The 13,233-nt window shown below is 36.4% G+C and overlaps 2 protein-coding genes across 2 annotated transcripts; one reads left to right on the forward strand and one right to left on the reverse strand.

The window, feature by feature from the left end:
• Positions 1–843: 843 nt before the first annotated feature.
• LOC147405261 (Single hybrid motif superfamily protein) lies at positions 844–6,182 on the reverse strand. Its single transcript, XM_086441504.1, has 6 exons — positions 5,885–6,182; positions 5,728–5,776; positions 5,526–5,652; positions 5,186–5,256; positions 5,027–5,099; positions 844–1,271 (listed from the first exon to the last, which is right to left on the reverse strand). Exons 1-6 carry the CDS (start codon positions 6,108–6,110, stop codon positions 1,149–1,151), a joined length of 669 nt encoding a protein of 222 aa, XP_086297630.1. The 5' UTR covers positions 6,111–6,182; the 3' UTR covers positions 844–1,148.
• Positions 6,183–8,632: 2,450 nt separating this feature from the next.
• On the forward strand, positions 8,633–9,402 carry LOC147405262 (transmembrane protein, putative (DUF1279)). The gene has a single exon (XM_086441505.1). It carries the CDS (start codon positions 8,814–8,816, stop codon positions 9,285–9,287), a length of 474 nt encoding a protein of 157 aa, XP_086297631.1. The 5' UTR covers positions 8,633–8,813; the 3' UTR covers positions 9,288–9,402.
• The last annotated feature ends 3,831 nt before the right edge of the window (positions 9,403–13,233 follow it).

The following is a 13,233-nucleotide window of genomic DNA, read 5'->3' on the forward strand; positions in this document are numbered from 1 at the left end:
AAGCAGCAAGTTTCCAAAGAGGAGTTGGTGTACTGGGTTATTAGGTGTTGTCTGACCTCCATGCTATGCAGTATGACAAGTTAGTTGGTAACAATGGTGTCGACAATGAGAAAAGAGTCTACTGGAGTAGATCATCAACACTACAAACAATTGGGTGTCTGACACTGTCAAGTCTCATTGTAGAGCCTACACAATGGTTCGGTAACAAATCCGTCGATTGACCTAATGGTAGGCCATGTAATGACACATGGACATGTCAGTCAATTTATTGACCCACTTACCTTGAGAGGAGGGAGCTCCTAAAAGTAAATTACCTCTTGCATGTGCAGTATATTTTAAAACATAACAAGACCCTTTTTTATTGCCCTCTTAGCACCACGTTCACTGAACGACCATAAATTTAGTTTAGGTGAAAATTAAAAGCACCATTTGAATTAGCTATTCTGTGCAGGGAAAATCTTTGTCCATCTACAAATGGTATGATAATGAATTGATAAATATGAATAAACATTACCAGATTCAAGGTTTTTCAATCTTGAAGAAATCAAATTTGTATTCAACTAAGAAACATACTACATGAATTGGAATTTAAGGCTTTAAAAAATGAACAGGTAAGAAGGGGGAAAAAAAAGACTTCAAACCCCTACAGGTGTGCCATGCCTATGCTTGTTGTATGCTTGTAGAAACCACATGGAATCCCCCCACACCCCTCCAGTAAATATCAATCAAATACCCAACTGGATGATCTTAACCATCCAATCCACTACATTCTTTTGGACAAATATAAAAATGAACAATGTGAAGGGATGATTGTGCTATCATGTGCAGAACTATTCTGCAATGGGGCAAAAAACAGCATATGCTTCTCTTCTTAAATGGAGAACCAAGAATATGAAAATTCAGAACAATGACAATAATTCAACATAAAATTACAACTAAATCACCAACGTTTTGTTTTTCTCAATTTAATTATGAATTGAACGCAAAATTTTCATCTGATGATGATGTACAGCATGAAAATGCATGCTTCTAGATATTTTGGAATCAGGAACCTGAGATCAGAGACTATTAGGATCAGCGAGAGATCCAGTATTGGATGTTCCAGACCCCTTGTGTAGATGATTGATGGTTATTGCATAAGAGTACCTTCAGATGAGTCGGCAAAGATCTTTCAACTTCTTGTAGTCTTCAATGCTAAGTAAAGAACTCTTGATCTTAAGCCAATCTACAGGTTTTGGCATGATAATTGCTATGTATCCTTCTCTGGCTGCCTGTGATGAGAGAGACAAAAATGAGGAGGTATCAGCATTGACTAATACAATACTAGGGAATGATACTGTGTCATTTTCTATAACCATTTTTATGCTAGAGATAATGGCAGACTTGTAATGGAATTGGGCAGGGGCAGAGCCAGGATTTTCTTGTAGTGGGGGCAAACTATGGTTAGTAGTATAGTTGAAGAACTTGAAGACGAATGGTTTTAGGGAGAAATTCAAAGGTTTTTGGTTAGAAGTTGAAGAAAGGGATATTTAGGTCATTTCCAATTAGTATATGAGAAGGCCCGGTCAAGAGGCAATGTCATCAACAAAAAATTGAAAGAGGGAGGGGGGGAATTGGAGGGAGGTGAGGGTGTGGGGGAAAATGGGGAGAGAGGTGAGGGAGAAGGGACAAATGGGGCATGTATTTAGTGGAAAATATGGGGGTGTCTCAAAGTTCTGTGGGGGAAATTGCCCCCACCAGCTCATTAATAGCTCCGTCCCTGGAATTGGGACACAGACAAATCAGAAATCTTTAGAAAGGCTAAAGGCTAATCAAATCTGGATCATATCCCCCTTGAGCATGTGCTATCATCTGTAAGCATAGGTAACTACGGAGTACCATTTCTTTCCATCCATACTGACAAGTATCTCTCTTTAAATTAATCCAAATGGTTCAATCAAATTATGTTTGCATCAAAGGATAGGAAAACATTAACCTGTTCTAAGCAACAATAATGACCAAATATCATCAAACTAGCAAGAGGAAGTTTATTCATATGGACCGGACAATTGAGACATTTCCCTGAACCTCCAAACACATTCTGTATTATCTACTATTGTAACAAAAAATTCTGTCATCAGAAGCTAGTAAAAACACTGCCTAGTACTTATTCAAATAGTCAGTGGCAGTGGACCACACTTTTTGGAGTTGTTAAAAATCTTAAATATATATAGATCAGTGACTTTTTGCGTATCATGCACTGCTGCAGTCCACTAAAGTCTAGGGAATGTTTCTCACCTACATCCTAATATGGAAAGATGCGCCTACTTACGGTTCTTCCACGAAGATTTTCCAAAATTCCACTCCACGTTGAAAAGTGGTGGATGGATGAGCTGAGATGAACTGGTTATCAAGAATGCTGCATTAGCAGGACTAATGAGGTGGCCTCAATGACCACCTAAACCAAGATGCGTGTGGTTTAGCCACTGCTGTTGCATTGGATCGTCAGCCACATATGTCCCACGACCTAGCCAAAGCAGGAAAGGTTTGTATCACATTAGTTACACATGTGGGTACCACTGGATGTTTGGATTGATTCCAGCACAATTTGGGGATTCTCCCTCTCCCAGAGGCACTAGCCCAGCACAGTGCCGCTGCCCTTCCCTAGTTAGTAGGCAATGGGGGCCTCAAGCCCCTCAACGATGGGAAACCAAGTGCACTGCCTCACATTGGCACTAGGACCCAGGATTAATGTGGATGTCTATGCTATCTGGGGATTCTCATTTATATTCTCCAACAATTAGGAGGGGCGCCTCATTGGTCAACATTCCAATTAACCTCATAGCCCCAAAACGTAGCCAAGCAACCACAACAATAGGCTGTATCATTATCAAAGTGGCCACTTGGCTGGATACCTTGCCTACCATGTAATGGAGATTACAAAAGGCACTGGCATGGTGCTAAGAAGGGCAGACTGCCATGGCACCAAGTCACCATCGAAGGTCAAAACTTACAGCAATAGGAGGCATGGATGAATGGAGCTTACAATAAGGTACACATGTGGTGCTAACATGGGCACACTGCCATTGGTCCAGGGCAGCATTGAAAGACAAAGGGCTTACATCACACCTAGGTAGTGCAGGTTAGGTTGCATGCCCAAAAATGCAGTGTCTACATCTGCTAATTAATCTCCACGACCATATCCCAACATAGAAAATTCAAGGGCATAATCTGTCTTACTCCAAGGCTTCCTTCACAAAGGCACCAATGCTGCAAAATGCGCACCTTTAATTCCTCCACCCCTTCCTAAAGAAGCTTATTTGAACCATCTGGTGTTTACCACCATCATCGAGATCTAAACCAAAGAAATAAACCTCAACTTTGAACCAAATGTTGGATAGGTAAAAATTGGAATTAATTCAACACAGAGAAGAAGTTCTGTGAAACTAAACACTTTTAGGGAAGATCAAATAATTAATGCCAAAACATGGGAAAACACATTGATTTGACAAGAAATGATAGAACAATCATGATGACAATTCAATCCATGATATAAGAAAATACAACCATTTGGAGTAGCATATGCAAGATGAGCTACGCTTCACAATCCACACATAGTCGCACGTATGGAAAGAATCTAGGAGGCAGAATTTACAATTATGCAAATGTAAATGTTTCTAAAGAATCCCATCATGATAATTGGTATCAGAATGGAGAATTCTTAAGAGTGTGATATAGATCATCTTCATCATCAAATCCTTAACCGAAAATTTGGCCGGCTTAACAAATCTTGCTCCTCATATCCTATCTCACTACCTCAATCCACATTCTTTTTGGTCTTCCTCTCACTCTTTTAGAACCTTCAACTTGACATTGCTTCTAATTGGTCTACAATGAGCCCTTGTTGCAAGTTACAAGACCATTTGAGTTAACTTTGCTTTAGCCTATTACCTTTAGGGTTATTCCTACATCATCACGAATGTGACCATTTCTATTCTATACTTTTTATTTCTTCCACTCATCCACCCCTAGCATTCTCATCCCTACTATGCTCAAGCTACAAACATGTTTCTTGATGGTCCAAAATTCAGTCCCATAAAGCATAGTGATTCTTACAATCCTCTTATAAAATTTTCCTTTTAGTTGATTGTGATGCATTGATCACATAAAACCCCTCTATTTTAACCATCTATCTCTAATTCTATGGACGATATCCTCCTCAATCTCCCCATCATATTGATAATAGGAACAAGACAACGGAAATGATTGCTTCCAGGTATTTGATGACCCTACATTTTGTACAAGCCCTTCTTTCTATGGGTGTCATTACTAAAGTTGGTTCTACTTATTCTAAAGCCTTTGATTACAAAGAATCTCCCCACGGTTTTTATTTTGCACTACCTCTATACCTAGCCTCATCCCTTAACATTATGTCTTCTTCAAACAACATACACCAAGAGAGACTTGCTTTAGGATATAGTATGTTGTAGATATGTCTACCATATAGGTACCTGATATCATGTTACTATTGATCCCATTAAGTTAATGCAGACATTCATAAATCGAAAAAATAATGTTTTCATAAGAGAAGTAGATATTATTGAACAAAAGATTTTGGAACAAGAATGCATAATGTAGAACATAGACCTTGTTTAGACTTATAAATTAACCTATGATTTACTTCTCATAGAGTCAGTCCACCAAATAGCTTATGAGTTGTAAAAGTAAGTTGTAGATGCCACACATCAACATTGACAGACGTCATGGCATTTCACTGAAGTTTCAAAGTCAAATTATTCTACAAATGGATAATTAATGAACCATATTCCCAATCATATGTCATGGAATAAATAAAAGAACAATTCAAGCCTAGAAAGAAGAAAATATGGTCATTGTATTAAAGATTAAGGAAATGATGAAACCTTTAAAGAAGAAACCTACTATAAGTTCACTAGAAAGAGAGACAATGGGGTCATTTGCATTCACCAGTTTTTGTCATAAAACATTAGAAGGCTAATATAATGAATAGGTTGGAAATGATTCTCACCGATGAGTTGAGCAATTCAGGTTGCTTAATTAACCTATCATTCACTTCTAGTAGAGAGCCTTTCACACAACACCTGGCAAAAGCATAAGAAAGTTTCATTCTGAAAATAAAATAAAAAAGTTGAAGAAAAAACATTACATTGGGTAGAATGAATCCAACCTCACAATGTAGAAAGTATCATTGGCGAACACTTTACATAGAGCTGTGTTGGGTTCAAAGAGATGTGCATTCTGCATGAGACCATCTACGGTTATTCAAGTACAAGTTTCTTATGATTCTTGTGATTCACTGACATGATTAGTGTTTTTATAAAAATCCTACTTGACTTCAACTGACTTTTTAAGTACCTTTGACACTTTATTGCAGTTTCACAGAAATTTTGAAATCTATAGCTGAGAAATTCATCTTCGTTATATGCTAATGCTATAATGCTATGCGTCGGACTCGGAGGAGAGAATAGAAATAGATCCCTAAAATAAAAATAAAATAAAAAAGATACCTTTTTTCGCTTTCCTGTGACCTTACGCTCGCTCCTATCAGACTTGCCGACATTGAAATCAACAACCGTAATTCCTCCTTTCTCTCTCAATGCAACATGCGTCGGAGCCAAACCGATTACGCATAACCTTTCATCACAAACTCAATCAATAATATTCTTTTTATTATTATAAAAAAAAATACAAGAAAGACCAAGTATTTACCCATTTGCGTGGCGATAAACGTACTGATCGTGTCCTGGCTTTATAAAATCTGAAATTTTTTAAAAAAAAAAAAAAAAGGGGGAGTTTAATTGGAGGGAGAAAGTTAAGATTAAGATTGGTTTTATAGAGTAAGTGAGTTGGTAAATGGAAATAGTACCAGTAGCGAAGTAGCTAACGAAATTGGAGTCAATAGCAGATGGAGGAACGGCTGGTAGATGAAGGTCTCCAATATCAGGAACCACCACCACTCTACGCACCAACGCATCATCTTCTTCTTCTTCTTTTTCGATCGAAGAATATAAAAGTGAGGGATGAGGATCGCTCATCACAGGGTTTTCCAGAGTTTTGATTTCGTCACGCTTGTCCTCTTCTTGCTCTTCCATTGGAGACTTTTTGCGACCTGATGAGTAGTCCGACAGACCAGACCCAAACCAAAGTAAGTAACCATCGTATCTATGACTTAGGTGTTGTTTGTTAAACTGAAAAAAATAAGTGTTGAATAGCATTAAGCACTGAAACTTATAAGTGCTAAAAAAGTTGTTTATTTAAATGCTAAATCATGTTTATTACATATTGCTGAAACTGATAAATTGTCTTTGTTACCCTTACAATCATATTATACATTGTTTACATGTTTCAAATGCTTATTTATTATCAAACACAATAAAATATATTATTTCTTATAAAATTAAAATACAATTTATTTTTAAATAATAAATAATACTCAAATAATCTTCAATTTATAAATAATAATTTCTATTTATAAAAACCCACAAATTTCAAATTAAAAATAATGTTATACAAGTCACTAAAATTTGAAATCAACTTTAAAAGAACTTAATTTTGGATGAATAATTTTCGATGGAAATAAAGGATGTGTAATTATAAAAGCACCCTATGAATTAATAAGGACAATCCACATTATAGTCATTTTTTGTTTTGTTTTATATGGGTTAAAGTTTTTGGAATGAGCAAATTTTTAGTGAGGATGGTCTATATGGTCTAGAGATCATCCTCACCAAAAATCAGTCTATTTTGAAACTTCTAACTCGTTAAAAATAATTTTTTTTTTTAAAAAAGGGGACAATTTACGATACTTGAACTTGTTTTGATAGGGTTAGAAATTTCAAGATGTGCTGATTTTTTGTGAAGATGATCTCCTCATTGTAGAGATTATCCTCACCAAAAATCAACTCATTCCAAAACTTTTAACCCATATAAAACAAAATAATTTAGCTATGGTGTGGGTTTATTAATTTGTGGGGTGTTTATATACTTATCAATGGGATATAAGAGGTAAATATCCTTTTAAGAATAAGGGCATACTTGTCCATGTTCAAAAAAACAAAGGGCATACTTTGTCCGTGTTGAAAAAAGCGAAGTGCTTACCGCTTCAGCACTTTTTTTCAGCATCAAAATAGTGCTGAATTTTTTTCACTTATTTTTAGTAATAAGCACGAGTAAACAAACGCGCTATTTTGACAAAAGTGCTAAATTTAATTTTTTTCAGCAATAAGCACTGAAAAATAGCGCAAACAAACACCGCCTTAGTCCTTCTATAATCTATTCTATGAAGAATCCAATATTCCAATGTGGATAATTATAAAAGCACCCCACGAATTAATAACGTTAACCCACACCACACTCACACGATATAGATCATCCTCACTAAAAATCAACAATACTTCTAACTTAATATAGAGATCATCCTCGTCAAAAATCAACAATATTTCTAACCCCATCACCTCTTCTCCAACCACTTGCAGCAACCCCCTTATTTTTCTTACCTAAAATCTCTTATCGTCAACTTCTCAAGAGAAGTAAAAAAAAAAAAAAAAGTAGTTGAGCAAGAAGTTGAAGATGAGGGTATTAACATCATTTTCCTTCAATCTCTACAAAAAGACTGTGGTCAAGGATTATGATGCAAGGGTATTTCAAGTTCAACGAGAAACTCTTGATTTTTTTTTCTCCTAAAATCAATGGGAAAATTACTTAAAATACCCTCAAGGAAGGGTTTCTTTCTAAACAGTTCCTAAGTTTTCAGTGATTGTTTAGCAAGAATTTTTATTAACTTTTTTCTTTCTAAATGGTCCCTAGACCTTATCTCCCATGTTTCTCACGATCAAATACCTTAATCGTCTCAACTTATCGTTTTCATTTAAAAATTAGATTTTGGATATTTCAATTGAGTTTTGGAAACTCCATTCCATTAAAAAGGATTAAAGAAAGAAGAATAAGTCATTTTCAACAATTTTTCAAATATTTTGAATATTATGTAAAAAAAATTAAGTTTTTTTTTCATAATTTTTCTTAATTTTTGATGAAAATCAATCAAGAATGGTTCTTTTGATTGAAATCATTTAAATAAGTCTTTATCTCAAGTTTTTAGTCGATTTTCCATATATTTTAATTGGAAAAATTAAAAAATTGAAAATGGGTGGATTTTTCCAACATTGAGCCCGATAATAAATAAATAAAAAGTGGTGAATTCGAAAATAAATAGTGGTAAGTTCAAATAAAAATTGTGAATTCAACACTAAATAAAATACGTCGAGGTCGACTGTAAAATTGGTAAACTCTATTGTTCCAAGGACCAGTTAGAAAGAAAAAAAATTGCTAAATGTCTTGTCAAGCTATCATACAAAACTTAGGGATTATTTAGAAAGAAACTCTTTCATGAAGGTTCTTTAAGTAATTTTTTTAAAATCATTATTTTTTTTAAAATCCTTGAGCCTCTTTGTTAACCCATTCTCCAGGCCACACGGCCACACCAGAACAGAACACAACCCAACACACCACACCCCACGCATCTTAACAATGCATTGACGTAATTTTCTTCTGATCTCGTGAAGAAGAATGTCATTGGTCAATGGTGGGTTATGTCATTAGTTTGAAAACACAGGGTATCGCAAGTATTCATCAAAACGAGGAGGGGTGAATGAAATGAATTACTCTCTCGTTTGCTAAAACCCTAGAACCTTTCTCTCTCTATGTACTCTGTAGAACTCTGCAACAGTGCAAGCTAGTCTACTACTTCTCCGAAAACCTTTACCTTCTTTCTAGAGATAGTCTCCATCTGAGTTAAAATGGCGTTCACAGGTCGATTCCGTGAGTTTATGAAGAAGTACGGGAAGGTGGCCTTGGGCGTTCATTTCTCCGTCTCCGCCGCCTCTATCACAGGTCTCTACGTTGCCATTAAAAACAATGTTGATGTTGAATCCATTTTCGAAAAAGTGGGTATCTCTGGTGTTTCCAAACAAGAACAACCTCAATCTCAACCCCAACCCCAACCCCAACAGATCGAAACATTATCGGATGACTTCAACAACCTCCATGAACAGGAACAGATGCCCACCGTTTCTGAAGACCAACAACAACAGATGATGAAGAAGAAGAAGAATCGCACCGCTGAATTGACTGCTTCAAGTGGTGGAGCTCTTGCTTTGGCCGTTCTATGCAACAAGGCTTTGTTCCCTGTTCGGGTTCCGATCACTATCGCTCTCACACCGCCCATTGCAAGATTCTTGGCGAGGCGTAGAATCATCAAGAATCGTGTATGATCCATCGATCTTCCAGATATCTATCTCTCTTGCAAACCATCTTTCTTTTTTCAATTAAGTAAACAAATAAAGACCATGGATTTTATATGAGATTTCTACTCTAGTTATTGTCTGATGTTCCAATTTCTTTTTTTCTTTTCTTTTTTTATTTATTTATTAGACCCTACTCATCAAATAGAAGAGGAATACAAAACACATGAGTTGTTTTTCTTTTCTCGTGTTATAAAATGATATTGAGTTGTTTTTCTTTTCTTGTGTTTTAGTTATAAAATGTTTTCTTATGTTTCTTTTAATTAATTAATTAATTTAATCTCATGGTGTTTGGGTGTAGACCATACTCGTTTAAAGCTACTGTTGTGTCTAGGATTATGCTATGTGCCTAAGTGATTAATGGCTTCAATTTGGCACGTTCCAACATCTCTAGGCTTCTTGGGGTATTGGTTTAGATACCTAACATTTGGTATTAGAGCCTTGGGTAAAAGATGAGAAAAGCCTCGAGAACTGCCTCACCCAAATTGAAAGTGGCCGTGGATGTTAGCTTCTGAGCATAGTAGTTTGTTACATGCCTAAGTGGTTAAGGGCTTAAATTTGACATGTTCCAATAGATTTAGGCCTTTTGGCATGTTGGTTTAGGTGTCTAACAAATTAGCAAAAACTCTATACTAAACAACCAAAACTCGTCTCCCTCTATGCTTGGAATGTGAGGGTAAAATCCATATTTAAAAAAAAAAAAAATCATACACAAATGGAGCTTGCCTCCATAAATCCTTTCTCCATACAGAAAAGGCTTTAGAAAACTAGTGTTGTAGCAAATACAAAATCTTCATTGAAAAACACCTATGATGATTGAAAAGATAGATAAAATAAATTTCAAATATTTGAAGCAAAGGTAAATAATCAGAAGGTGGCCAATAGACCCACCACTATTGAGGCACATGGGACAATGATTGATAAGAGTGATGCCCCCCAAGAAATGATATTATCCATTGTTAGAATTCTATTCAAAAGGACAAAAAGGATGTAAATCTGATCCTGAATGTGGAGGGACTGTTACGAGGATTAGTAAAAAGATCTAACCAAGAATCTACCATCTCTTGAAAATGTCCACAAACTTCAATCCTTGTCCATTGAGGGGTATTTACTGTTTAGGTGCAGAACATATGAGATCGGCAACATCCTAGGCAACATCCTAGGCCCCCCAATTATTGAAGTTTGATTGAATCTAAGATCCCCAAGCCCTCTCGAACCCTGCATTCTACAACCATCCTCTTTTTTCAAGCCTTTATGTGTTCCTTAACTACAACAGTACAACCTAGGACTGACAATGGATCGGTTCAGTATTGGATCAATATCTAACTGCTACCGATCCAAAAATTTTACACTATGATCCAGATTCGATCCGATTAAGGTTTTATCCAATCCAAAACTAATCTCATCTGATCCATGGATTGGTGAGAAAACTAGGGTTTGTTTCTTTGTGATTCTCAACCTCTTACGAGAGGAGATGGCCATCACCACAATGATGAAGGGGGAGCTTCATCTACCATTATACGTAGAGACCCTCTAACCTTCTTCTCATCCTCCTTAAGAGCACACTTTATTATTTAATTATTTCCAATAATTGTAGATGTGGTTGTGGTGGTGCTGGCCTTGAAGTTCACTTCTTCCCTCCCCTTATCTGCTATTTCAACAAAAACAGAACTACAGGACAGAGTATCAACCATAGCCGCCACCCAACCAAATACAAACATTGAAGCTAAGGCTTGATTTATTACCAAAAAAAAAAACAACTACTATTTATCTATGACTTCACATACCCATCACCAACAACAGAAAGCTGCATCCCCATTTCTCCCACAAAAAGAGAGAGTATCTGGAATCTGGAGAGGGTTTTGACCCTTTGGGAAGACAATGGCATTTGGAGAAGTATCCAAAAATGTATTGGATCTCTACTTTTCAATCCATATCCGATCCAAAAATCCAAATCAAAATTTTTTTGGATCGAAACATTGCCAGCCCTAGTACAACCTCATATATGTTTTTTGCATTGAAAACTTTCCTACATAGGTTCCTTTGAAAGTGACAAGAAACTTCTACAAGAGCTACATCCCTGACCACTTTTTCCATCCAAGTTAAGAATCTTACGAAGGTCCATGGCTTACCATTTTGAAATAATGAGCAATTCCCTTCTAGTTACTCTGCCCTTCAGAAGTAATTAAAATTAGTAAGAGTACTTTCCAGACAGCTAGCTCTCCACAAACCAAAAAGGCATCTAGTGTTATCTTTATTTTGGTGCGTAAGGACTTGGGAAATAAATGAAGAGCTTGCCTAATATGCTGGTTTGAGCCGCAAGATGTTTAATTTCATGACAGCCATATTACCTAGAACATTATTTACTTCATCCGCGAGAGGTCTGATGATCACCAACTTTGATTGAGTCTCTGAAGTAAATTAACAGAGATATTGACATCCTCCACAACTCCTTGCTTTGTTGGTTCTGAAGTTGGCTGATGGAGCTAAAATTCCCTTTTTACAGATCTTAATCATTAAGAAGATTGTGTTGTCTCATACACATTCACTTCAATTTGAACTCACTTCCTATCTGTTCTGGTTCCCATTGCCATTACTGTCATACATATAATTATTGTTCCCATTGCCATCACCTTTAGTGTCACTCTCCGAATCCAAGTCTCCAGCAACTCCTGTCATGATCGCAATCAGAAAGCCCTCCTTACTGCATCTGTGACATCATACCTGTGAACAAATGAAATACTTGAATTGGTTTTCCTCAACATTAGGTAGACCATGGTTACCAAATTCAGAAACTTATGGAAAAGTTGCAATTTAATGATGACTTTTTCAACGAACTTCACTATTATATCGTGAACTTCATGGTTGAATCAAGAACTTTGCAATTAAAATGGTATAGAAAAAAAAAGATTGTCTTGATGCACTAATAGGAAATGACTGATGATGAAAATGATGGTGACCATTTTACCAATGAAATGTCAAAGGAGGACACAAAAAAAAAGGATGACATTGAGTTTGATTAATTGGCTGATGAAGCCTTACTTGGATTTATGATTGACCTTTTTCTAAAACAATATTTTGAACAATATAAACCTTGAATGCATTGTGGACTTGTGGTTACTTTTTGTGATTGTATGGATGATATGAACATGGGGTTTGGTGATTTATTATTAACTATATAATAAAACACAATGGTGGACACCACTCAACTACGGTTTTGTGGGTGATAAACGTCCACTCATCTACAGTTATGTGGGTACGAGGTTGAGACTTCGAGACAAAGGAGTGGGGTCCACACAACTCCACATGATTGTCTTTCCTCTACTCTGCCCTTCAGCTTTATTTTCTTTCCTCCCCCCTTTTTCAATATTACTCCTCTAACTTTATACCTGCTCTAACTTTATCCCTTTAACCCAAAGAGAATCGGCGAACTCTAGTAGTTTAACATGAGATTTGATGATATAATATGAGAATATTAATTAGTAGGAATAATTACACAACACCATCCCTTTCTTTCTTGATTTGTCTGAATTTTCCTAATTCATGAACCATGTCTTGGTGACTATGGTCTAGACCTACGTTACCAGGTTCGTCAGTTTGATTTGGGTTTGTGGTTTGCCACTCTAGACTGAACCGGTTTCGATGGGGTAGGTAGGGTTAATTTGTTTCTTTGATCGCTTTGGTTCCCTAGATCGGGTCACAAGCTTGGTTCGCCTGTGCATGTATATAATTCAAGTTACGATATTCAGTCATCTCATGGTTCGCTTGATTTTACGAACCCAGTGTGAACAGTACCACAAACTAATTCAGTTCGTACCGATTCGTGGATCGGACTAGTGCCAACGAATTGGGTAATATAGGTCTAGACTGATTGCCGGCTATCTTTAGCCCCAAAACAAACCTGTTTGTCGTTCAA

Source organism: Akebia trifoliata, chromosome 4 (genome assembly GCF_017979445.1).
Source record: "Akebia trifoliata isolate Shusen 1 chromosome 4, ASM1797944v1, whole genome shotgun sequence".
NCBI classification, from domain to species: Eukaryota; Viridiplantae; Streptophyta; class Magnoliopsida; order Ranunculales; family Lardizabalaceae; genus Akebia; species Akebia trifoliata.

What these genes read in the sequence shown, in the direction of transcription:
- LOC147405262 (XM_086441505.1), top strand. Translation starts at nt 8,814, where the DNA reads ATGGCGTTCACAGGTCGATTCCGTGAGTTTATGAAGAAGTACGGGAAG.
- LOC147405261 (XM_086441504.1), bottom strand. Translation starts at nt 6,110, where the DNA reads ATGGAAGAGCAAGAAGAGGACAAGCGTGACGAAATCAAAACTCTGGAA. An exon ending in TCACAGGAAAGCGAAAAAAG is followed by an intron (nt 5,257 to 5,525) that starts GTATCTTTTTTA and finishes GGTCTCATGCAG; the next exon opens with AATGCACATCTCTTTGAACC. An exon ending in CTGAATTGCTCAACTCATCG is followed by an intron (nt 1,272 to 5,026) that starts GTGAGAATCATT and finishes CTCTCATCACAG; the next exon opens with GCAGCCAGAGAAGGATACAT.